The sequence below is a fragment of the Mixophyes fleayi genome, chromosome 12 (genome assembly GCF_038048845.1).
Source record: "Mixophyes fleayi isolate aMixFle1 chromosome 12, aMixFle1.hap1, whole genome shotgun sequence".
Taxonomy (NCBI): Eukaryota; Metazoa; Chordata; class Amphibia; order Anura; family Limnodynastidae; genus Mixophyes; species Mixophyes fleayi.
The window spans coordinates 32,778,879-32,805,973 of record NC_134413.1 but is presented as its reverse complement, the minus strand read 5'-3'; the positions used below and the strand labels follow the sequence as shown (position 1 = coordinate 32,805,973).

Below are 27,095 nucleotides of genomic sequence, written 5' to 3'. Positions count from 1 at the left end.
TAGGTAGGTTTAATCAGTGACTAAATGCACTCCACATTCAGCAGTCATGAAACAGAAGAAGCCTTCCCAAGTGACCAGATAGTTATCTCTTCCTTTCCAAATGCAACAGTTATGAGAGTCTATAGGCACTAATACTATTAACTCCGGTGCCTTTTAGGTCAAGGATTTCCAATGGCAAAACTTGCGAGTCCCCTGAAAAAAATCAGGACACATGGACGTCCTAATCAGAACAAAGGATCAAGTCAAAACCCATATAATCAAATGACAAACCTTATATACTGAAAGAAATGCAACACTATATGTTTAGTGCAAAACTTAAATATTTATACAGTTTAAGGATAGCCATCTTTTGACACATTTAGCACAACCTGGATACATTGCCCTGGAAGAGGTGGCCAATTTTCCATAAAAGATGAATGGAGGCTAAAACATTGATTTTTACACAAATCTTTAAACAATCAATTTTATTATTACTTTTTTTGTGTTTTGTTTTTTCTTTTGGTGTGCGCCAAATAAAAAAAGAAAAGCTACTGCAAAACAACAGTCACCTATATAAAAACTTTGCTCTTTGCAAGTCAAACTACCTTCTCGATTGCGTAAAAAAGTTAGTTAGGGGATTACAGGAGGTGTAATACATGTGTTTGTCTCTCCCAATCACGTTAACGATGACCAGTGTATGCTTTGAACCAAGACGTGACTGAAGCAGCTGCAGAGGAGATCATGCCGCCTGCGCTGCTGCTAGCATTGGGTTGAGACATCATTGTACTCTGGCTCTCTAGCAGTTCCAGAGGTTGAGACGGGATGTCACAAAACTTGGGACTTGGAAGATTCTCCCAGTCAGTGCCCAGATCGGTCTCTTCATCACTTATGTGCTCGTCTCCACTCTCATCACTCTCGCCAGCCCCGCTGGGATCTACAAATTCCATAGAGTCTTCTAGATCAGCAGTAATTTCAAAAGGTCCAGACCTAAATAGCAGAAAAACAGAGACATGTTATTTCTTAGTTCAGACAGGCAACAATTTATCTACCAACACCACGTTGACAGCAAGAGCAAGCAGCGAACCAGAGTGACATTATCCGTTAAAAACCAAGATGAAACCTGAAAGCACCAGCAAATATGTCGCTATAGAGTTTAGTATGAGAATGTAGTGTAAACGCACTAGTTTCTTGTTAGCTTCATAAATAAAAATGCAAAAAAGAACAAACAAACAAATAAAGCCACACAACAAGACGAAACCAATTGGAAACCTGAAGCTCTCATAAAATTCACAACTGCTGAACATTTCACTTATAAAGGAGGGAGAGGGTATGAAGGGAAGAAATTCTCAGTTCTACATTTTGTTGTCAGTGCAAATGGAAATATATCCAGGATAAAACTATTAGGCAGATAGTACTCAGAACCAAGCAAATTAATGTTTCCCTAACTGCTCACAATGAAACAGCTGATGATTGACAGTTACTGCACCCAGGAACAATCAATCATCGGTCTATAAGACCATGTAGCGTTTCATAATACAATACACAGTCTATATCATGGGAACTGTAGCTGAAATCCGATTGGATAGCAAGAGGTTGAACATCAGGTATAACTATAGAATAAGTGCTGCAATCTCCCTCTGTTGGATGGAAACGGTACTGTGCTTTCTGTCAAACATCATAAACACATAAAGCAAAGCAGCTAATGTTGCAAGTCGTGTCATCACATCTAAATATAGAGTAAGGCATGCTTAGCACGAGTCAGAGCAGATGGCTCCTGCATAAGCGCTGGAAAATAGAAAATCGATATAAAAAAACAAAAAAAACACTAGTTCATACATTCACTAATTTTTATGGTGTTTTTTTTTTGCAGTTTTAAAATAAAAATGTGAAAAATGCATTTATTCTGAAAAGGCACAATGTAATGAATGGTATCTAATGCCGACATGACCTCTGGAGTATGGAGGGTAAAACATCACTTCTCCAGTGAAATAATGCAGTATCAAATATCTTCACTCCTCAGTGCATGTAAAACTTTCCCACTATAATATACTACTAGTGGCCGTTTCACGTAGACACTTTTTTTTATTTTTTAACATAAAAGAAAGAAGCAAAAAACTAAAAAAAAAAAAAGTGTGCGTTTGTTTTCGTGGGCTTGTGGATATGTTCCTGGAGAATGTTCCTCCCAGGTTATGTTTGTAAAGTGCAGCATTTTTGTCAGTGCTGATTTATCAACAGGTATGTGCTCATCAGCAATAGGACTTTTGTTATGCTTCACCCTATGTATTCTGTAGATGAATTGGCAGAGATGTATATAATAATGTAAAAAACCCATAATAAACACCTGGAAATAAGACCGCTTTCTCAGTCCTCTGTGGCAGCCGTGTATTACTCAGTTTATAAGTTTACATTCCCAGGATTACCTCCGCACATTATACAAGCGTCACACACTCAGTTAAAGGGAATAGCTTGTTCTCAGGTATGAACCCAAATCAAACAGCCATAACGTTATAAGTAGAAATCTTTGACGTTGCATTTGTACAGATGTTTTGTCAGACAGCTCTAGAAAACTGAAGTTATGTTTCAGAGCACAAAGGTTCTCGTACATCCAGTGTGCTAGTAACCGCAATACAATGGGACATTAAAAACAGCTTTCAAGCACACCGACAGAAACAAAGTGTCCAATCTCACCTGCCCAAGTTTTCACTGTCTGGACTAACCAAGTACATGAGATTCCTGAGTGTGTGCAACTGATGCAATAGATCCAAGTCCACGTGCTAGGGAAGTAAAACAACAGAGAAGTGTGCAATAAGACACAGAGCCTGGAGCACAGGATCAGTTGGTATCAATTATCTACATGCCCCATTTCCAATGTTCGGGATGACAGACATTTGTAGCCGCAGCACATTTTAAGATTTGTCGTCATTCTTAAAGGGTCTCTCCAGTTAGAAGTAATTGTCCGTCATCTCACCCACTACTATTGACCCCCATATATTTATACATATAGTTTAAAAGGGAAACCATCGCAACTTTTAGTACATCACATAGAACACACTATTACCTTCCTTTACCTGCATACGCATTTGAATAAAACAGTGTTTACAGGTATTACGGATATATCGCAGGAATACATATTTACATGTGATAGCTACATATAGCGCTCCAGTCACATTTTCACTCTAGTTCCCTGGAGCAAGTTCTCATGTTAGGGCTGTTTACATTAGATTATAGCCATATGAGCAATAGAAAACTGATAAGAATGAAGAATCCTGCACTACAAAGTGACAGAACAACAATGGTCACATTTTTGTCACCGTATTTCAGTGAAAGCCTGTTTTCTCCTCTTAGTAACAAGTGGTAAGTAATTGCAGTGTTCTCCCAGCACCTATTTCCCGGCTGCTCCACCCGGCTCTTGGAGCCCAACAGAGTCCTATTATAATAGAAAAAATCATTGTTTCTCCTATTATAACAGGCACTATGTGAGCACTACAGCCAGCAGTGAGTGTTACACCACTGACCACCAGTCTGACCAGTCCTGGCAGGTGTGGGCAATACCCGCCAACATTTTTCATTATTACTGCAAAGAATTATAACTGTCCCCACCCGGCTACTTCTTACTGCCATCCGGCTGGCAAAGTTTTCTGGGGAGAACACTGAATTGTTTTTTGGCTTTACCCCCGTCAGGATTTTTTTCTTCTAAGTGATAAAAACCAGGTTTACACTGTTTAGTTTCCTTCACTGGAACTCAGGAGTATATGCAGTATTATTATTCCATTTATCTGCAGTAGGATCAATAACCCAATGTCTCAAAGTAAAATGTCACTTATTAAATATCAGGTTCACAAATATATAAAGCAAAAGAAAAACCCATAACAGGCCCGTAATAGTGTCTAGTGTCACATGTGAACAAGAACAGGATATTTCTTTTTGGTTTTTTTATAGCAAGTGTCTGGTTTCAACAGGAATACCATTAGTACTTAATTATCAGAACTTCCTATTAATGCAGGACCAGTGCTTCTAATACACAATTTTAAGAGCAAATATAGTAAAAAAATAAAAAATAAATAACCCCCCCCCCCCCCCCCAAAAAAAAAACCCATGTCCCATCATGAAGCCTACAACCAGATCAGAGTTAATGGGCGCAATTAATGCAAGGACCTTATTTCACTAGCCCTGAATCTTTCTGCTGAGGAAGGGGGGACAAGAGGGGTTGTCAGAGCAGGTGGCAGTTCCCCACAAGATTTAGTACGGGTGTAAGGTGCAGGGTATGTGGTACAGTGTGTCTGGGAGAACTTGATTTTTCTGGAGACAGATTGGAGACTGTTGTACATTGTATACATGATGTGATACAAAGTTTCTTTCCTGAACCAGGGCTGCCTATGCATGGCCCTAACCTCCTATTGTTTGTTACATTCCATGAACAGGGATACAGATTGTGCACAGCGATACACACCTGAGAAAAACACAGATACAGGATATTGGAGTTCAGCTTATTCACTGCACGATTAAACTTGCACCGACTCAAATTCTCTCCACAAAATTCACTGTAAAAACCCAAAATAAATATGGTAAGTTTATGCACTTATTTGGTCAAAACATCTCCCACACCTAAGTCTCTGAGCTCTGGAAGATGGCAATTATAGTCAACATGATCATTAAAAAAAAAATAAAAAAAAATGAAAGTACATTTGTAAAAGGTGCACTAGGGTCGGAGCACCTATTTAATATTAATTTTCATCTCCTGTACATCTCTAAGTGACCACCGTTTTGAACCGGTGGGGATAGATCAACCTGTAACCAGACAGATCACCAGAAAGAGAAGCGCAGAGTATTTCTAGAGAGTCGGGTGCTGATCATATCAGAAGCTGCCAAGCTGTCATTATGTTAGTGAGGAGAGGGGGACAAGCGGACAGTTACAGACTCAGAGTTCCTTCCCATTCCTGTCCTGAAGACTGTGCCAGAAGAGCTCTGCATAGACAATACTGAAATCTAAACAGTGTCACATGAGCAGCCCGTTGCCCAATGCGAAATGTGGTTACCTAGCATTCCAGTTAATCATGGTAGGCCTGCAGAGATTAAAGACACAAGTGATTCTGGAACTGAAATTGTGCCAGCGTTTAAAATCGCCCATGTGAAATCTGCCCCCCCCTGGGCAGGAGCAGCTGGAAGAGGAAGAGACCAGATAAAAAAAGAGATACATTTTTATTATAATTGAAAAATGAGTAAATGCCAAATCCCGGTGATTATAGGCCATTCAAGATTAAAAAACAAAGTGGATTATGAAAAGAAAATAATATTTATGATTTATTATTCTTCCTGAATTCTAAGTTAAAGCGTCTATCAGCTGTGTGAGTAATCTAGTGAACAATCTAAAATATGTTTAGTTATCTCATATAAACAAGAAAAGAAAAACAAACACACACCCCAAACAAACACACCCTGGAACAAAAAACGAAATACACAATCCTGTATGTGTCACAGCCAATGCTAGCTATAAAATTCAATCTCTCTAACACACAGTGTGTATATACTTGCCTATTATAAAGCTTTCTTGGAAGGTTGACATTTAAGATGTGAGATAAGGTGTTGACAAGCTGAGTTGCATAGCATAACGCAGCGCTGATTGTGTAAGCTGGGTTGTTGTGTTCCATATCTGCAAAAAGAAAACAGTCATCTCAGACCCAGCGAGTAATTTATCACTGTATAATTGCTGTTCAGTGTGCCTTTTCCTAATTGGCGATACTGAAAGGCAATTAACTCCATCAATTTAACTAATGCACATAAGCAGCAATCTACACAGGAATAGAACGTATCAAATTAAAAGCTACCTATTAAATCAAATAGCTAGATTAATTATTAGTCATCCTCCTGTCCACTCTTCCCTCATTTACCGGTGTGTATTTGTATTATGTATCTTAGATGTGCTGTACTACACTTTGTTTTGTTTTTCTATAATTTGCCTGTTAAGTATTGTGCATTATGCTTTTATTTAGTACTGCGTTTATGATTCTTGACTGTCCTGTATTTTGTCTTTGCTTGTTGGAAGGCAAGTTATCTAATCTGGAATTATTCACAGTAAATAGAACACAGTGCAACATGTTATACTGGGGTTTACCAAGTTGTGACCCTCCAAAGCTTTTAAGAAGTAGGTGGTATAGCTTATAGAAAGATGAAACTTCTACATAACAGGCTTATTATGCAGTGCCCAATGCAGCACAAAGCATTACCAGGTCCTTGCGTGGTTTTCTTCTCCTCCACCCAATTGTAATAAGCAGAGTAATCCCCATTGTTTGGTAGAGTAATCCAGGGGCCAGCAATACTAATGCTGGTGTCTCCGTTATGATCGTCACACACCCATCTTCCAGAAAGGTAAGTGGTTCTCCTGGCTTCGGCCAGCTTGCTCACAGTGCTGGAGGTCATTGCATTGTCGTTTTCAAATGAGACGTCTGCCGGATCCCTGATACAGGTGTACAAAAGGTGAAACAATTATTAGCAAGTCAGCGTTTCACGGATTGTCTTTGTTTTACTTGGGTTGGTTTGATAATATACAGCACAAGTATGGTCAGCGAAGTATGACTCAACTGTAACTTCACAGATATAAAACAGCAGATACAAAAGCATTTACTTGCTGCACAATAAAGCTAAACACAGATTACAGAAACAACTTGGGAGTGTATAGTAAGAAAACTGTTCAGAAACCCACACTAAAAAGATCCCAGGGTGCCTTGAGATCCCAGGGTGTCCTCGGGCACTTAAGAGACCAGACTGAGGTTACCTTGTTACATTTCTCACTTCGCCTATTGGAAATATAATTGAAGTGAGCTCTAGTATATGTGACCGCCGCAGGCTGGCCAGCTCTGCGTGCCGACTCTTCAGATCTTTGTTCCTCTTCTCCAGCACCACACTGAGCTTGTGATTCCGCCTCTGGATCTTCTCTTTCTTCTCCTGGTGCCTTTGACTCCGGACGTAGAGTTCCTGGTTGTATTTTTTGGACTTGGACAGTAGCTCTGAATCTTAAAATTAAAAGAAAATACATTAGCAATCGTTTATGAGTAATCTATTTTATAATGTTCCTTAAATGATTTAATCTCAAAATTGAAATTTTCCAACAAGAATCAAGATAAAATAATTCAGTATTATCTGGTCATTCTCTGTTAAAAAGCAAAGTATTACATCCCCACTCCATTACAGACAGCTGAAGACCCTGAAACATCATTAGGACAGTGTCTTACGGGTACCTGATGTGGGTCAGAAAGCTCAGACTGCAGTATTTAAAGCTGCTGCCTACATCACTGGTCATGTATTATGAATTCACATAGTGTATTACTGTAAGCCCGCAATACACTATTCATATACTATAAGTACCTCCCTTCAACCACTGCTCCCTGCTGCAGAGGGGTGAAAACACAGCTACTAATAGCCCGATGCCCCAAAAGGGGGCATTGGTATTGCGTTGCTAGAGGTCAAGTTCTTGATCCGGCATAAGACGAACCAAAGCTAAAGCATTTGCCAATAATGTTTTCATTAATCAGGAACGAATGTTGTCAAGTATGTAACAGTCTATGGTGACAAGGACATGGTCTACTTGGAGAGAGATGTGACCCGGGTGGCTCATACATGCTTCTGACAGCTCAGGTGAGGTATGTGAAAGAGCATGTAGACATATTTTAGGATAAACACTTAATTGTTCCATGTGCATTATTCAGGTCAGTAATACACAGCTTTTGATAGATTAATGTCAAATACTGGCTTAACTTGCTCTTCGACAGTGCAGTATGTCATCATTTCCTTCACATAACCTCAGTGGGTTCTTAAATTAATGGATGTGATAGAATAGGTCATTGTGTCATCTAGGGTGGGTCACACCAAGATCCTCTATAGTGAGCCGATGTTTCCATCTACCAGTACATGTTTTAACGTGGTGTGATCAATTATAGGCATCTGTGGTGTAGTTTCTATTTTAGGTTACTGAAAAACAGTAACAAGCTTAACTTGTATACAGCAGTATGTTTCATAAAGAAGACTGGTTTTATGTGTGAAAGAGTTTAACTTTAAATCGGCATACTAAAAATACACCTGTACAGCTCTGTCTTGGCCTCATACCCAAGTTATGTATAAATCAGACATCACTGAAAACACACACAAAAAAAACAAAACCAAAATACACATTTTGGAAAATTTGATTTTACTTTAAATAAATATGTGAGTAAATGGATAGTCATAAGAGGCATTTTACCATCCATTCAGAGAGAAATATCCACAAATTCCCTAATCTGCAACTAGAAATTTTAACCAGAAGAATAAGATGAAAACTAGACTGGTTACTTTAGAGGTGTATTCTAGACATGTTTGTATAGTGTGCAATGTGTGCTGTGTGAAACAAGCTCAAGTTTTCACAAAATGAAAATGTTGGCGAGACACGTTCCTATGGCTATTGGCAGTGAGAGCTGGAATGTGAGACGTAACAGCCGCAGCTCCTATCAGTTTACTGTACAGTCTATAACAGCCAGCTGGTTGTGTTCTAGAAGGTCTTCCCTACAACAGTGTATATGGGAGGAGGGCTCGTCTTACTGGATAGATATAATATTGATATTATGAAACTTTGCGCAATTCAGTACCAGATGAGGCCAGGTATTACCAACATGATTCCCAATCATTCTCCTTCACCATTAATTGATTAGTCCTTTAATTTTACGGCTATATATCACATAGGTTATGTTTTCCTATTTAAAGTTATAACTAACTAAGTTGTGCTTCTCTCAATGCAAAATGACCAATGTTTACTAAATCATGTTACTTATAAGGATATATTATATTCCCCATTACTACTAAGATCTTCAACTTACTCTTTGAAATCTCCTCATTGCCATTCCATATGCTCTGCTTCAATTGTTCAATCCTCATCTTGCACGACATAATCTTCCATTTCTGAAAGAACAAAAAAAAATAAAAATAATTATTTGAACTGAAATGTAATTTCAAAATGAACCATTATTAACCAGTGCCCCGGCCAGTACAGCTATCAGAAGGGGAAAGAGATATCATACACTCAGTGACCCATTTATTAGGTACACCTGCTTGTTAATGAAGGTATCTAATCAACCAGTCATGGGATATCAACTCAATGCATAATTGCATCAGACATGGGCAAGAGATTCACTTGCTCAAACCAAACCACCAGATCAGGGGAAAAAAATAAATGTGACCTAAGTGACTGACCAACAGTTTTGAGTCTCAGAAACTGCAGATCTCCTGGGAGGTTTGTTCACAAAGTAAGAAGTGCGTAATGAAAACAGTGAAAGGCAGTTGTGTGGGCAAAAACACCTTTATGAGAAAGGTCAGAGGAGAATGGACAGATTGGTTCAAGCTGACAGAAAAGAGACTAACCCAAATATCCATATATTACAACAGAAGATGCAGAAGATGATCTCTGAACACAAAGCACCTTAAAGTGGGGAGGTTACAGCAACATAAACATTAGGACCCTTAATACCAATTGAGTATTGTTTAAATGGTGCAGTCTACCAGAGTATTGTTGCCGACTATGTGCTTCCCTTTATGCCATCACCAGACAGCACCACAGCAATCTACAGAAAGTGTTAGAAATTCTAGAAACTGAAGGGGTTATAATGCCCAGATTTCCTCCATCTTGGCTTCAATAAATCCAGGTTCTCTCCTTTCATGTGGTAGGTTGTCTAGTTTTCAAAACGGTATGTCATATTATATGCATTTAATACAAGACAGTGCAAACTAGCAAAAAAAAAAAAAAAATACATGATCATTTTAAAGTGCAGATTTTATTCTGAAAACCTGTCTGTGTAAAAGTGTCAAAACGAGAAAAAAAAAAAAAAGTTTCTTTGTGGTATGTAGGACCCCCCCCCCCCCCCCCCCCACAAATTTATTTAAATATGTGAGAAAGTAAACTAAAAGCTAAATTGAAAATAAACCCTATAAAAAAAAAAAAAAAAAATCATCAAAACAAAAAAAGCAAATACAAAAACAAACACGTTTTGGCTATTTGGGGTAGATATCGTGAAAATTCAATGTCTTCTGAAAAAATAAAAAACAAGGTGTAATTTGCGTGGGTAAAAATAAATAAATGACCAATATTGATGTTGGAATGTGACTAGCACAGAAAATTTAAGATCAGCACAAGCGTGAGAAAAACCCTTTACCAACAAAGGGGTTAAGGAATTTTGATTTGTTGAGTTTGCTTGTTGGTGGGGAAAACAAACAAACAGCACAGTTGTACTTTACAGCTGTGCTTAGAACCTGCATCTATTTCCAGAAATATAGCATTGCACTGTTCTAATTACATGTTTACTTCACTCTGCTGTATCATTTTTGTTTTCTTTGAATAAATGTAAAATAATTGATTGTGCAAACTCCCGTAGAACTCACCAGCTTATCTGTGGCCAGCTTGCCCTCTATGACATTTGCAACCCTAAAAAGAGAAGATTAGTACCGAGTGTGTGCCAAAAGCAGATATAGACAACAAAATACATAATGAAAATCTGTGATTTTTTTCCAGTGTAGAAATGGGTTGAATAAGGGTTCTTAAAATCTACCTGTAATATACTCAGAGCAGAGGAAACCATGTTGTGGGTTGTGCCAATCTTCAGAAGAATGCAACCTATCAGTGAACTAGTGACATCATGCCTTATGCCTCAGTGAAGTCACTACTTCCTAGGTGAACTAATAAGCTTCATTATCCAGAGTACTAATTGGCTCAGCTCACAGAACTTCCAAGTCCACTATTTATGGAGGACAGGACACACTATAAATAATGTGAACCCAGGTAATCTAAGGTAGATTAAAGAGTGTCTAATCACATGCCTAGTGCAATGTACAACTGGTACTTGTGATTTATACATCAATACTACATTAGTTATAACTTCAAACACTGGACTTCTTTTTCTGTATGTATGTCACTGACCTGCAGTCTGAGGTTTTAAACCAGACTTGATCAAAACATTGCAGTCTAGCTGCTACTACTACTCAATACCTAAATGTTCTGAGAGCTGGACAGCGCTTGCCGAGCTACAAGTTGCCTACTGTAGATTTAATGTGCTTAGTCCCCTAAACCAATGGATCCCAATCTTTCTCAGTTTGAGGCACCCTTAGGGGGGGGGGGGGGTCCCCATAATTTTTTTTCCAATGCACCTCTAAGCCAAAATAATTACCAAGTAGTCCTCCACCTTGCTTACCACCGGCCCTGGCACCCCTGTGAGATCACTGCGGCTCCCTGCACAGTTTGGGAACCACTGCCCTAAGCAATAAATCATAATGATGTCTGATGTCATTGCTATGTACTGCTACATAGCAATGATCACCTCTGATCTTGTGAAAAGCCACCACCCTGCGTTGCTGGCTGCAGTCTAACTGTACAGGGCTGCCATTGTTAAGCAGCATTACCACTTGAATTTATCGCAGCTCATCCTGAGCACAGCCCAAACCACATTCAGAAGGTGGCAACTTTTCACAGGATCAGAGACCAGAGTGTGTCGGTAGGAATCACATAACTTTTTTTTGGTTAAGACACCTCCCACCCCATCTCTACGAATGCCAGCCCCTGCTTTTCACAGGCACACTTGACAAAAGCTTTGAAAAGGGGAGGCAACATGTAGTGGAAATATTGTATGTGAGTGGCTCATAGCAAATGTAATGCCACCATCTTCAGCAATGAACGTCATCTACCAAACCTCCGCAGCCGATTGGTGTGAAAATCTGGGATTGAAATTTACAGAGAAGGAGGCAATACACAAACTCTAATGTTTAAGTGGGGAATCCTTTTACTCATGAGGTGTGTGATCATCATCAGCACATCTCAAATGTAAACCCCCCTCCCCCAGCAAGAACTTTAATGGAGATAGTATTTATTCAGTATTTGAAGAACAAAGTGTTTGTGAAGTAGCACTTACTGTTTTTGAAAATCCAGCTGTGTTTCCCTTAAGCGATTTAATCTCTCCCTTTTGTCTGCAAATCTGAAGAAAAAAAATAAAATAGAATGACAGTTATCAGAGAAGTCTCTAATAAAACCGCAGGTTGCTTTACTGGACGATTAGCAATTATAGGAAATAATCTTCTAATAGAATGTAAATGCACCATTCCACAGAAAATGATTGTGGTTTTGCTTCCCATATTACTGATGGAAAGGGAGAGTTGTACACAATTTAAAAAATGGGACCACACTGTAGAAATTAGCATTTCTAGATAATGACACTCGGATGAAAAACTGGGTTTTCTACTAGAAGCTTTATACCATTAAATTTAAACATTCACAGATATGCAAACATTTCAGGATCTTATGAAAGAAAAAGATACTTGAGATAAGGCTTTATCTACAGGAGGAACATTTCAGTACACCCAATACATGGTGTTTTGTGTATAAGAAGTGGGTCGAACTAAACCAACCTACAGTCGGAGCACTGTGATGTAAGAATCTAAGGTGTAGGCCAGAGGTGTGCAAACTCAGTCCTCAAGGGCTACCAACAGTTCATGTTTTTAGGATTTCTTTAAACATGCACAGTGGAGTTAATCTATTTGGTTGGGTCAGTAATTATCTCAGCTGTTTCTACAGACAGAAATCTTGAAAACATGACCTGTTGGTAGCCCTTGAGGACTGGGTTTGCACACCTCTGGTGTAGGCAATACTATTAATAAACCGATAAGCAATGTAATGCATTTATGCACAATTAAAACAGTGATTAAGGTTTAAGAGACTTAAATGCAGGTTAAGAGTACACAGTACGGTAGTGGATGGTAAACAAACTGATTTGAGTGTTTGAAGAACAGCAACACTGCTGTGGTTTTCAATGGTTGGAGAATTAACAACAAACCAAGCAACATCTAGCCAACAGCAGTTATTTGGGCAGAATAGCAGAGGAGCTAAATCAATCAACTAACTGCTAATTACAACAATGGTGAGGTATAACAGAACATGCAACTAGTCACTGTGGTTATCCATACCCCAAAGCCAGGAACAAGCACAGTGGCTGTATGCACCATCTGCCCCAGAGCCAGGAACAAGCACAGTGGCTGTATGCACCATCTGCCCCAGAGCCAGGAACAAGCACAGTGGCTGTATGCACCATCTGCCCCAGAGCCAGGAACAAGCACAGTGGCTGTATGCACCATCTGCCCCAGAGCCAGGAACAAGCACAGTGGCTGTATGCACCATCTGCCCCAGAGCCAGGAACAAGCACAGTGGCTGTATGCACCATCTCCCCCAGAGCCAGGAACAAGCACAGTGGCTGTATGCACCATCTCCCCCAGAGCCAGGAACAAGCACAGTGGCTGTATGCACCATCTCCCCCAGAGCCAGGAACAAGCACAGTGGCTGTATGCACCATCTGCCCCGGAGCCAGGAACAAGCACAGTGGCTGTATGCACCATCTGCCCCGGAGCCAGGAACAAGCACAGTGGCTGTATGCACCATCTGCCCCGGAGCCAGGAACAAGCACAGTGGCTGTATGCACCATCTGCCCCGGAGCCAGGAACAAGCACAGTGGCTGTATGCACCATCTGCCCCGGAGCCAGGAACAAGCACAGTGGCTGTATGCACCATCTGCCCCGGAGCCGGGAACAAGCACAGTACCTGTATGCACCATCTGCCCCGGAGCCAGGAACAAGCACAGTGGCTGTATCCATGAACATGTATCCCCACCAATGCACAATCTTCCACTTATATTATAGAGGTCTTCCACCTCCAATCTATCACTGCTATATAATAACTTAGTTTATATTAATGTGTGACAGTACATACTCACTACTTCTCTGCATTAGAGTTGAAAATATGAGATTGCTACGTCACCAACTTCCCTCGTACAGAAAACCGGAAAAATACAATTCCCAGCATGCACTGTGCCATTTTCTGAGCTTCAATCCACTGGCACCACTTATTTATTGGGCCTTAAATGGGGGAGAGTCACATACACAGAGATCATTCTGGCTGAAGAGAACTGTGAGAGCATGGTGTACAGCACTGAGTGGGTTTAAAGCTCAGTGAGGCAGGGGTCAGACACTGCAAACCCCTATGTCATAACAAGATGAAACCCTGATAAACAAAATTCCATTAATCACTGTAATACAGTGTGGGGCGAGACAAAAGAGGATGAAGTCACCGTATGGGTAAAAGTAGTGGGGGAGGCTTAGTAAAAGTGAAATGAAGGTGTAAACTCTAACATGAAAACGGTGGCTTCTCTTGCTCTTTAATTATATATAAAAAAATTCCACAGGGCATGAAATAACAGCCTGCCACCTCCCACTGGCAGGCCACTTACTTACATTTCCAAATTAAACCCTTTTACTGCCTCTCAGAAAGGTCAGAAAAACAAAAACCCCCCACAAAACAAAGATCATGCCCAGCATGTTCATGTCATAACGGCCTGAAGCAGCAGCATGTTATGTACCAGAGACATCCCTGGCATATCAGAAGCTGGAAAATGAATAACATGCACGGGGGCAATGGGTAGAGGAGAAATTAATTACAGGGTAGGGTGGTGGTGACGGGGAAATGAGTTACAGTACATTGGTGCAGCTAATGTCAGCCAGAAGTTGTCTGACTTGTCCAACATTCACATCATTAACCAAATATCAATGATAACTGCATGTGACATTAGCCACAATGTAAACGAAAATTATAAATTATATATATATATATATATATATATATATATATATATATATATATATATATATATATATATATATATATATATATATATATATATATACATATACATATATACACATACACATACATATACACACACACATATACACACACACATACATATACACACACACACACACACACACACACTATCAGATTGTAAGCTTGCGAGCAGGGCCCTCTTACTTCTCTGTATGTATTACCCGGTAATGTTTTAATACCGTTTGGTCCCAGTTGTAAGGCGCTACAGGAGTTGCTGGCGCTATATAAATAGATTTATTTATATAGCACCAGCTATATATGTTATACACACAATATACACACACACCCATATTATTTCAGGTTTCTATCCATCTTACAAATAGTGAGGTGTAAACTATTAAGCACACAAGTGGCTCCCAATATCTCAGGCAGTACAACACTCCCATTTTATGCCCCAGGCATTTGGTGACACAACAACAATCAATATACAAGTGACCACAGCTGGTTCATGTTCATCACATAGTCATTATATTGTGAGACAGACTGCTCAGTAATCATTTTATGGAAATCTAAAGATTACAGATCGATTAATCTTTTGGTAATGGAAGCATTGATTTCACGTGGTAGCGAATGTGGGCCCAGTCACATTAACTCCTTCCTGACCTCACCATTTATGTGCGCGTTTGGTTTAGACACCCGTGTGGCGGAGTCACGCTGGGCAGAGCCTTTACAGTGTGTGTTGCTCTAGGGATGCAGGACACAGACAGAATGGAATGAGGTTCAACAAGTCGACATCTACATGCCTCTGCAGATCACATCCTGTCTGCGGGCAGAGGACATGATGCTGAGAGATAAACAGCCAATTTCTTATACACAATATACTATATGATCAAAACATCAGTTCATGAACTTAAACACTTTTACAAAATGCATTTCTTGTTTAGAGAAAAAGAATTCTAGAAGTGCTTATTTCATACAGTTCATTCAACGTATTTAAAACAAATACTGTGAACTACAGTTAAGGAATTTGTTTTAATGTCTATGGATAATTCTTTCATTCATCTATGAACAAATTTTAATGCCCAGACAGCAGTTATTTATGCTGGAAAATGTCTGAAATGCAAGAGAAGCCCTACTCGTTAATACGATATAGATATACACACACTAATAAAATGTGTGTGTGTATATATATATATATATATATATATATATATATATATATATATATATATATATATATATATATATATATATATATATATTTTATTACACACATATATACACACACACGTTAACCCGTGCATGATACTCATGCATTCTAGTCAAATCAAGCTACTTAAGGTGTTAAAAAGGTTCTTGTCATGCATTTGGGCCATAGCCCAGGCCTCAACCACTCCCCACTGTCACCCCCGGCAGCCACCAACCATTCCCAACTGTCACTTCTCCTTCAAGAAATATATATATATTTTTTTAAAATCTTTATAAACACTTTTAACAATTAACAAATTAAACACATCTTAGTATACCAACTTTCAGCCCTTTCTGATTTTTTTTCCCCCACACACACTAAGAATTTAGTAGGTCAGTGTATAACTCCGCCCAGCAGGTGGCGCTGCAGCTTGGTTCTATTTTTTTCCACACAGACTAACACGCCACTAGACATTTATTTAATATATATATATATATATATATATATATATATATATATATATATATATATATATATATATATATATATATATATATATATATATATATATATATATATATATCTCTCAAGAGTGCAGTTTGCACTGTGTATTAATCTCCCACCAATGAGTGTACCATTATTTATAAGTATTGTGCACTGCTACCCAGATCACATGTTTACACACCTGCCCAAGTCATCATGTAATTGTTAGAGCATTCAAACAAGATAATCTCTGCAAGGTAATTAGCAGATTGTGAGATGTAAATATCCGGTGGCACAATTAAAACACACTTGTATGAATGAAAATATGTAATTTACATAATCATTTGTATTCCACTCTGCATAGAGCAAATATTTCAACAAGAGCCATTGAAAGGAATAATGCTATATTAAAATAATTGCAAACACTCCCAAGGGAACTCCGAAAATCTTGACTAGTGATCCATTGTACACGCCCCTGGATAAACAAATCAGATGAGGTTATTAGTCTTTTAATGCAACACATTGCCCTTTTTGGGAAAACATGCCTTGCTGCCTTCTGAGTGACGGAAGGAGTTACAGCAGCGGTTCCCAAAGTGTGCGCCGCGGCTCCCAGGGGTGCTCCCACGGCGCTGTCACAGGGTGACACTATAGTGACAAGCTGCGTGAGAGAGGGAGAATGCTGGGTCAAGGCGCAGCGCGGATTGGTAAGTTTATGTTTTGTTTGTTTTTCTGGGGGGACAGAGTGAGGGAGCGTGGCAGAGGAGGGGGGACAGCGTGGCAGAGGAGGGGGGACAGCGTGGCAGAGGAGGGGGGACAGCGTGGCAGAGGAGGGGGGACAGCGTGAGAGGGCATACAACTAAATAAGTATTTCTGTCCAGACCTAAATACTGATTACATTTTTTTGACCCAACTACTTCTAAAAACAGGACTGCTCAGTAATATTTTGAAGGGGTGCCTTGAAAAAAATTATGGAGACTCTAAGGGTGCCGCAAATTGCAAAAGTTTGGGAACCACTGAATTACAGTGTAGGCGTCCATGTTGGCTTGATGGACTATTCCTAGATAGGGCCAGTGATACAGAATTCCAGCAGTAACTGATGGTAGAACATACATATAAAATGCATGCATCTCCAATCTGATATCTAAACGCTCTCCCCTCCCGCCCTCGTATCTACCTCTGACCTGCGCCTTGTCTCGTTCCTGGTAACCACCTCTCACTCGCGCCTACAAGAATTCTCCCGTGCCGCTACCTTATCATGGAATTCCCTACCATGCCCGATCAGGCTCTTTCAAATCTTTAGACATTCTCTAAAAGAAAAAAAAAATAAATCATCTCTTTCATTTTTAGAGGTGACCTTATCCTCGATAACACTGTTCACACTTATGTACCCTCACAACTGTCCCAATCTCCACTCAGTCATATTTGCTCCTCTTGTTTCAGCTGTGCCCTCTTGCACTTAGAATGTAAGCTCTCTAATGGGCAGGGTCCTCCATACCCTTTGGTTTCATGCCTTTATTTTGTCCGAAATATTATATATCTCTATCTATCACTGTTTTAGGCATGTCCTGTTTTCCATACTATACAGCGATGTGGAGCACTGTGGTGCCTTACAAATCTACAATGATAATAAATAAGTATTGGTTGGCCTGGATTGTAGAAATTTAAAATATGGTAGCTGAATGTTGCACTACACAGTGTAACAATCAATCCACCAGTACAACGTAAAAATATACTTTTACCTATATCTATTGAGGGTTGAGAGGGGTGGGAGGTCACCGCTGGCATCAAATCTCGACTAGAAAGTCACCACTGCAGACATGGTTGAATCTTTAAGCCAGGCCTGTCCAACCTGCGGCCCTCCAGGTGTTGTGAAACTACAAGCCCCAGCATGCTTTGCTGGTAGACAACCAGTTGATAGCTGGAAGGGCATGCTGGGACTTGTAGTTTCACAACATCTGGAGGGCCGCAGGTTGGACAGGCCTGCTTTAAGCAAACAATATCTAACAGGCTGGTTTTACATGTACACCAGGACTGCAGTTATATTCAGGATTACACCAACGTGTGTTTTTTTTTATTTATTTACCTTCATAAAAATTTGATCCATTAAGAATAGTCTATTAAACAGCATAATGAGCCCAACATATCATTGGTGGATGTGCAATCTGGGTCAGTGTGTCTGGAACTGAATATACAAAATTGAGCTCCGCCCTTATTATTCCTGATAACAGTTTTTGATAGGGATGTAGATCCTTGACAAACAACATTACACCCTCTTCAGATATACAAATTTATTACACGCATTACCATTTTAATCTGACAGAGTATGAAAACTGTTTCAGTGTATGCTCAACATAGGATGATTGTAAAACACAAATTAATTCTTTACAAAACAAACAAAAAAAAAAAAAAGAAGACCAAATTATAATAGCCATTGTTCATTCATATTTCTGTAATTAATATTTGTATAATCAGCACTTTCTGAAGTAGTGATTACACCTTACTCACAGCTGCTGTACAGTAATTACCTTAGGCTTAAAGTAGATGGTGTAATGTTTATCTTCTGACTACAATAGCATCCTATGTGTAGGAATATCCTGTTTGGCTTTTTAAGAAGCATATTTTCAAAATAATGTGCATTATAAATATGTGGTTTGTATAGGTGGGAGTAAAGTTCGAGAAACAATCAAAAAAATCCTTTCACTTCTATATATTTGAAATCATCCTCTAAAGAAAAAAAAAAAAAAAAAAAAAAAAAAGGGGGGGGGGGAATAAAAGTAATAGTGACTTGATTCTGCTATATTTATGTTCATCTAAAAATAAATGTATGGACACAAGCTGAAACGCCATCTCTCCCATTATATTTACATTCCTTATTATGGGTGAAACCCGCCATTTTCATTTATCTACTAAAACAAATGACATCTAATCAAACAATAGTATAGCGCTACCCAGTCACATCAAAAAGATAAGTATGCAAGCATGGCTTTGTATTTCTAATTAATAATTCAAAATAAACCACTACTGGACAAGCCTTTACATTTCTCAATGTCATCCCCCCTCCGCAGATCAAAATGTTTCACGTTTGAACGTAAAATAAAGATGGTCTGGAAAGAAATAGTGCTGACCAAAATACACTTTTTTTTTCTAAATCAATTTTGGGATGTATTTTAAGCTAGCCTGATAGTTACATGCAATAACATAAGCTTAGATGTCAGACATCCAATCTGATAAAGCATGTGGGGAGTCTCTCTCAATCTTACCAGATCCAGCATCCCCCCCCCCACTATGGAAATATTGGTGATGACTTCCTGGTTTTCTGTAGTAGTGTAAGAGCACTAGTACATTAACACTCACTCGACTATTCTCAGATACAGAATATTTTTATCCATTACTTACACTTTTCATTTATTATGTATAGCTATTTAACCATTGTCTACTGAAGTACACAAACGTCTACATATAATAACATTAAAAAAAAATAGTCTTCTACCACCAAATGAGTTATTTTAGACGTGTGGCGATGTATGCTGGCAGGTTACATAGCATGATCATTAACAATGGCCAGCCCCTCTGTCTCCCTCTGGTAATAACTACTACTTTGCTTAGGTATAAGGAAAATTATCTGTTGGTGGAGGCTGTCCTATGGGCTTACATAATTTCATTGCAAGATCATATGGTAATTTAGAACCAATCAGAAAGCACCACTCTAAATGAACAGACTTTCAATTAACATATGCTTAAAGCATTCCTATCACATATATGGAACTACACACTAACAAAAGCTGAGCAGACAACACAATTGTGGGGTGCTAGATTTGTATTTGTATACATCTCCATAAAGCTAGCCATTTTGTTGGCAGGCGATAGGGAATATGAATATCTCATGACCTGGGAGTAGCATGCTCAATGTGCTAATGAGAAACTTTGTGAACAACAAAAAGGAGTATTTTTTCTAGCATTCCTCTCAGGATTCTTATTGGCTCTGAAAATTCACATGATATTGGGGTCATGGAATCATAAGCCCATACAACAGTTATTTAAATAGTGCTAAATACATTACATACAGCGGGAAGGACATCATTTTATATTTCCCCCCAAAAAAGGCCTCTTTGTAAGTACCTTGCCAGTGATTTTGTAGTCTTACAAAATTTAAACTTTATATTTTCACCATGTGTAAGCTCTTCTCTATTATATATATTTGTATGGGTATGTGTTACAGTAAATTCGAGAAACCTCAAACTCAACTATTGTTGATATTCATCTGATAATTTTAATGTCAAACTAGCTGCAACATATATTGTAAAGCTAGGTACACATATATGCAATTACCATGCAAAGGACATGTTTTGTCAGATCCCAATTGTAAAGCGCTACGGAATTTGCTGGCGCTATATAAATAAATGTTGATGATGATATTGCAGGAGTGCGTATACTCCCACGACCATGTTTGATCGTACCAAAAACACATCGCATCATTTGATTTGGTTTTCTAGTCTTCCTAAAAGTCATGATCAACAATGGAATAATGTCGGGCAAATGTGGAAGTGTGTACGCACTCGCGACCAGCAGCGTAGGCAGATATTTGTACAGAGTATACAGAGTCACAATCTTTTCAGCAGATGGCTATAAGAGATGAAGATCACAGATTTGAAAGGTAAATTGTGCAGGTGTGTACCAATCGGCCCTTACACATCTGATTGTACATTCTACAGTGTAACAAAGGTCAGTGAACCAGATTTTTTTTTCTCTTCTCTCCCTCTCATTAAAAGCCGGGATTGTGCTTTCGGTCACCAAGTGCTTTAAAAAAAAGAAAAAAAAGTGCAACACACACACGTGCTTGAACTTCAGGTCCCTTTATCCCCAAACACCCAAGACCAAAAGTGTGTGTGTGTGTGTGTGTGTGTGTGTGTGTGTGTAACTGTCTTTGAACCCACCTTCGCCACAAAGCTAGGTTGAGCCTCTCTTGTCCTTGGGTTTTCTGAGGCTTTGGCCAAGGCACCAAATCCCCCCCATACAGAGACTGAGGAGGTGCAAACATCGGAGTCACACAACACTCCCCCCATAAGTCATGGGGAAGAGCCCATAAGTGTGACCACACCCCAACAATGAAAAAAATAAATCAGTGCCCAGTGGCCAGGCCATTGTAAAAATTTCTCCTAAGGAGGCAAAGTGCAGTAAAAGAAAAATGTGCTCCGTACCTTAATCATCTTTCAGGGGACAAATAGAGCCCGGGCTTTCTAAGCTACCTCGGAACAATCGTGGCCAGAGGATTAAGGTAGCTTGTCTCTGGTAATAGGGGTCACCACTTCCTCCTAGGCCAGTACTGGACTTGATCTTGGCCAAAAGGCCAAGAAGCAATCCTGATCTTATATTTAGGTTGATGAAATATCTAAAACCACTTCACATATCACACGCCCATCTGCATAAGCTTCCAAATGGCCATACTTGGAGGTGTCAAAACAAACATATGGCCTAGAATGGTAGTTTTGCCAAATGAAAGTGTCACAATAGCCGGATTATGGGAATGGTCCCGATTGCTGCTAGAGTGACAGCTTACCCCCAGAGAGGTGCAGAGTCCAACGGTGGAGAGGTGTTCACCAGTGATTCCCGCAAGGGAATATGGTCCTGGCTGCTCTCCACCGCAGGTCACGCTCCTCTAGGGGGCGCAGAGCAGCGTGTGCGGAGAACCACCGAGTAGTTGTTTAGCCAGAGCAATAGTAGAGGTGAAGAGATGCACGGCAGAGCACCGAGGTCCACACAGGTGTATAACTCTGGAACAGAACAGATGATGATCGATGCTCTGCGGTGAATTTGCAGGTCTTGATTGTGAAGGAGACTGAACCAATATGGCTGCAGAGAGCAATAGCACCGAGATCCACACAGGTGTTATAATGCTGGAACAGGACCAATGATAAGTGATGCTCTACGGCGATAATCCTGGGAAGCAATGAGCTGCACAGGTAACTGCTGAGAAGCGATGAGCTGCACAGGTACTACTGGGAAGCAGTTAGCAGCACAGGTATTGCTGAGTAGAGATGAGCTGCACAGGTAGTTGCTGAGAAGCAGTGAGCAGCACAGGAGTAGCGATATGCTGCACCATCCACAATGTCAGGAACAACAGGAGTCAGAGGGAATGCTTCCAATGAGGTAGAGAGACCTGATGAACATACGCATTAAAGGGAGGAGGGCCCTTATAAAGGGAACTGGCTGTAGATGATCCAATCACTGCGGAGCAGAGGTTTTGAAGGTTCCCAGGGAAACGCATGCGCAGACCACTAGGCAAGATGGCGTCCGTTGATAGAGGAACGCCAGGCTGAACAGCAGACAGCGGTAACCAAAGGAAAAAAAAACACACAGTGAGCCACACGGGGCGAAACTGGCGAGATGCGCGATAGAAAGTTTAACAGTATTGTGAACCTAAAATGTGATGCTACAAGGTGGTTGCACTTGTATTTATTGCTGAGCGAGTACAGTGGGTACTGTTAAAGGATTTTTTACCTCCTTATGGGTTTCAATCTCCTTAATATTCTGGCAAATGTATGTATGACCATTTAATACCGAATATATATATATATATATATATATATATATATATATATATATATATATATATATATATATATATATACACACACACACACACATACATACATCTATTACCGTCAACCAACTCCTCGCAAAGGTATTTCTAAATTAAGCCAAGAAACATCATTCTTATATTCCCTTATATCGACAGACTTCAAAAATAACCACAGCAAGATATAACTTCATTTATAGTGTGTTGTATTATATACCAATAAACAGCGTAACAATATTTTACACAAAATATAGTTTTTGTTGCCATATATAACACTTATTGCCTGTAATATACTTATATAAGTAATTGTGTGAATGTATTTTAAGCTATACCTATTTTGCTAGGCTGAATGCATCGTGTATGTGAAGGGGGAGGGGAAGGGAATCCACACAGATACACTCACTCCATTCATCTCACTCAAAGTCCAGCAGCCATTTTTAAACACATGGTATTTCAACCACATCCATCTGCTCTACTTTCCCTTTAAACCAACAATCCAACAAAACGTTATATTTAACAATCTGATCACTACCTGCACTTTCTATGCATGTACATTAAACTGCATAAAGCAAACTATTTCCATCCAAAAACTCTATTGCAGCATTAACCACAGAACTATGTATAACACCAATGCTTCCATGACCAAAACTTAACCATGTATATATAACACAAACGCATCCATTTATATCAACAATCTATCCCAAACAAGGCATGCATTTATGTGACTGTCCATACCAAACCAAAATTATTCCAATCACATTTATCATCTGTATTCAAACTTTCATTCTCGTATACTCTACACATATGCGTCTTCCATTCAACAACACATTACAACACGCTTACACTCACCTTTCATGCCATTCAAACTCCATACTAGTCAGGGCTAAGGCCTGTTCACCTAGGAGCAAAAGCAGCATGTCCTCTCAGTCCGGGGATCAAGCATGGAGAGAAGGGTATTCCTCTGTGTACAGTAAAAAACCCTTTTTTGTGGGCGGAGTCCAACTTCTATAGGAACCTGGCTACAGTCTTTCATATGTTAATTACTAACCAACTGAAGACTAGTTTTACAAGTATTCACAAGTCAAATGTTTGCAATGAGGGAGAATTTCCATGTGCACAGTCACTTATCCAATTCCATTGTGGCTGAATCTGTTATATGTTATAAAATGAAACATAAATAATAGATTATTTATATACTCTTCATCAGGTACCTTAACACAACCACAGCTATATTCACCGATTACTTTAATTAGGCTGTTCTGTTAAACTTATTGAGTCCACATATGATCCTTAATGCTGCCACAGATACAGGTTCAAGAACCAGGGTGGAGAAAGCACTGTGATATTATACAGCGCTTAAGACTACACTGGAACAAAATATGTATGCTCGATCAGATTGAGATCTGGAAATTTGGAGGCCAAGTAAATACCTTGAAATCTTTGTCATGTTCCTCAAACCATTCCTGAACAATTTTTGCAGTGTGGCAGGGCACAGTATCCTGCTGAAAAAGGCCACTGCCATCAAGGAATACTGTTACCATAAGGGGTGTACTTGGTCTGCAACAATGTTTAGGTAGCTGGTACATGTCAAACACATGAGTGCAAGGACCCGAGGTTTCCATGCAAAGCATTGCCCAGAACATCACACTGCCTCCGCCAGCTTGCCTTCTTCTTCTGCATTCTGACATCATGTTTTCCCTAGGTAAACAATGCAAATGCTCTTGGCTGTACACATTTTAAATGAAAGGTGATTAATCAGACCAGCCCACCTTCTTCCACTGATCCATGGTTCAGTTCTGGCATTCACATACCCATTGTAGGCGCTTTCAGCAGTGAACAGGGGTCAGCATAGCTACTACTCCGTCCCATACACTATGTGTTATGACAACTTTCTATCATAGCCAGCATTAACTTTTTCTGCAATTTGTGCTACAGTAGCTCTTCTGTAGAACTGAATCAGACGGGCTAGCTTTCACTCCCCATGCGCATCAATGAGCGTTGGGTGCCGGTTCACCAATTATCCTTTCTTGGACCACTTTGGGTAGGTACTGACCACTGCATTCTGGGAACGCCCTACAAGACCTGCTGTTTTGGAGATGCTCTGATCCAGTCGTCTAGATATCACAATATAGCTCTTGTCAAAGTCGCTCAGAACCTTAAGTTTGCCTATATTTCCTGCTTCCAAAACATCATCTTCAAGAACTGACTGTTCACTTACTGCCCAATACATGTTATTCACTGCATTTGTCAGTGGTTTTAATGTTGTGGCAGATCGGTATATACACACACACTATACTTCTATTGGAAGAGGTGACAATTGATTATTCATACCAACCTCTGCCTACCGATTAAAAATTTAATGCTAAATTTAGTCTGCTGCTTGGTCCTCCTTCAAGGCTGCTGTACATGAATCCTTGGGGAACAGAAAAGAGGCCAACTACGAGACCATCGTGAATGAACTATTGGACAACTACATGAATATGGGTTGCAGAATGTCACTTAAAATTCACTTTTTACATTCCCAACTAGACTTTTCCCCCCCTGACAACCTGGGTAGCATCAGTGATGAACAGGGGAACGTTCTCACCAAGATATTCTGACAATGGAGCATTGCACGGTGGCTAAGTGGTTAGCACCTCTGCCTCACAGAACTGGGGTCATGAGTTCAATTCCTGACCGCGGCCTTATCTGTGAGGAGTTTGTATGTTCTCCACGGGTTTGTGTGGTTTTCCTCCGGGTGCTCTGGTTTCCTCCCACTCCAAAAAAACATACTGGTAGATTAATTGGCTGCTAACAAATTGACCTTAGTCTGTGTGTTAGGGGACTTTAGACTGTAAATCCCAATGGGGCAGGGACTGATGTGAGTTCTCTGTACATCGCTGCGGAATTAGAGGCCCTATATAAATAAATGATGATTGCTACCAAGGACGCTGGGAACCTGCAATGATGGTTTCTTTTTAGAGACCAAGGAGACACTGTACAAACGGAAAGTGTCAACATCCTAATTCCTTAAAGCAAAGTGACTTTACATTTTCTCTTTTCTTACCAATTATATTACGGCTATTTTGGACTGTTACGAGTTTCTGAAGTTTACTTTCTGCCATTTTTTAGCATTTCTGTAGTTTTATTAGTATTTTACAAATGAATACAATGAGAATATTTCAATTATGTAGAGATTATTTGAAATTTACACTTATCTTACTTTTTTCAGTTATAGTTATTACCGCCTTTGTTATTTGTGAGGCTCTAATAAATGTGACGCTCTAATAAATGTGACGTTATAGAGATAATCTGATATTTCCACTGAACTCAGCATCCTCAAATTAAGTGAAAACACATTCACATGCCAGATGCAGAGAATATTTTAAAATGTGTTGAGAAGCGTAATTAGAGACAGAGGTAGGCATAGGTGAGAGAAGCCTGGCACTTGTAGTTCCACAGCAGCAGAGCAGTCACAGGTTGCCTAATGCAGAAGTAGAGTGACACCCATCCCCCAATATACATAATTCTGTTACTACCAGGGCCACATCCCCCAATATACATAATACTGTTACTACCAGGGCCACATCCCCCAATATACATAATACTGTTACTACCAGGGCCATCACTCCCTACAGTGTATTGACCAGTGGTATATAGGGGTAATGGACAGCCAGCATGACTTTGGGAGACCCCCGCAGTTACCTCTCAGTGTCCCTCCCGTCAAAGAAGACAAAGTCTCCGCTCTGGACGCACTTGGCGCAGGTCAGTCTGCGGCGGGTGGTGTTACACAGGGGGCATCGCTCCACCGCCACAAACAGCCCCTCCGCATCATCCACTGGGTCCACCGGCTCCGCCCCTTTCCGGGGGCTCCAGGTGCCCCCGGCGACCGCCGCCAGGTATTGCCAGGTCGGGGCTCCCTTCCCACAGGGAGACGCCATGACGGCTTCTTTTCACCGGCTGTCACGTGGGGGTTTTGTTTTCAGTCCGGTGCATGCTGGGAGAAGGGGGCGGGGCTTCGTCTGTTGACATGATCCCAGGGACCAGGGACATGAACTGCCAGTGTCACACATCCGGGTCCAGCCCGCAGTAACGTGACCAATGTTCTCCTCATACCAGTCACTTGTAATGGTTGATGTTACAGTGTAATACAGCTGAACAACGTGGGCACATTGTAGACACTGAGGATAACACTACTGTTTATCATGGTTCCTCTCTGGCATGGCATACCTACT

At 40.1% G+C, this 27,095-nt stretch overlaps 1 protein-coding gene across 1 annotated transcript; it reads right to left on the bottom strand.

The window, feature by feature from the left end:
• Positions 1 to 302: 302 nt before the first annotated feature.
• ATG14 (autophagy related 14) lies at positions 303 to 26,872 on the bottom strand. Its single transcript, XM_075192899.1, has 10 exons — positions 26,566 to 26,872; positions 11,898 to 11,960; positions 10,378 to 10,420; positions 8,823 to 8,904; positions 6,752 to 6,989; positions 6,204 to 6,433; positions 5,512 to 5,629; positions 4,430 to 4,520; positions 2,668 to 2,753; positions 303 to 966 (listed from the first exon to the last, which is right to left on the bottom strand). Exons 1-10 carry the CDS (start codon positions 26,799 to 26,801, stop codon positions 660 to 662), a joined length of 1,494 nt encoding a protein of 497 aa, XP_075049000.1. The 5' UTR covers positions 26,802 to 26,872; the 3' UTR covers positions 303 to 659.
• Between the last annotated feature and the right edge of the window lie 223 nt (positions 26,873 to 27,095).

Bases quoted from the DNA above. Each gene is read 5' to 3' on its own strand.
- ATG14 (XM_075192899.1), bottom strand. From the start codon at position 26,801: ATGGCGTCTCCCTGTGGGAAGGGAGCCCCGACCTGGCAATACCTGGCG. The intron at 11,961-26,565 runs GTAACTGCGGGG...TTTTTTCTTCAG, and splicing joins GACGGGAGGGACACTGAGAG to ATTTGCAGACAAAAGGGAGA. The intron at 4,521-5,511 runs GCAAGTATATAC...GGGTTTTTACAG, and splicing joins CCAAGAAAGCTTTATAATAG to TGAATTTTGTGGAGAGAATT.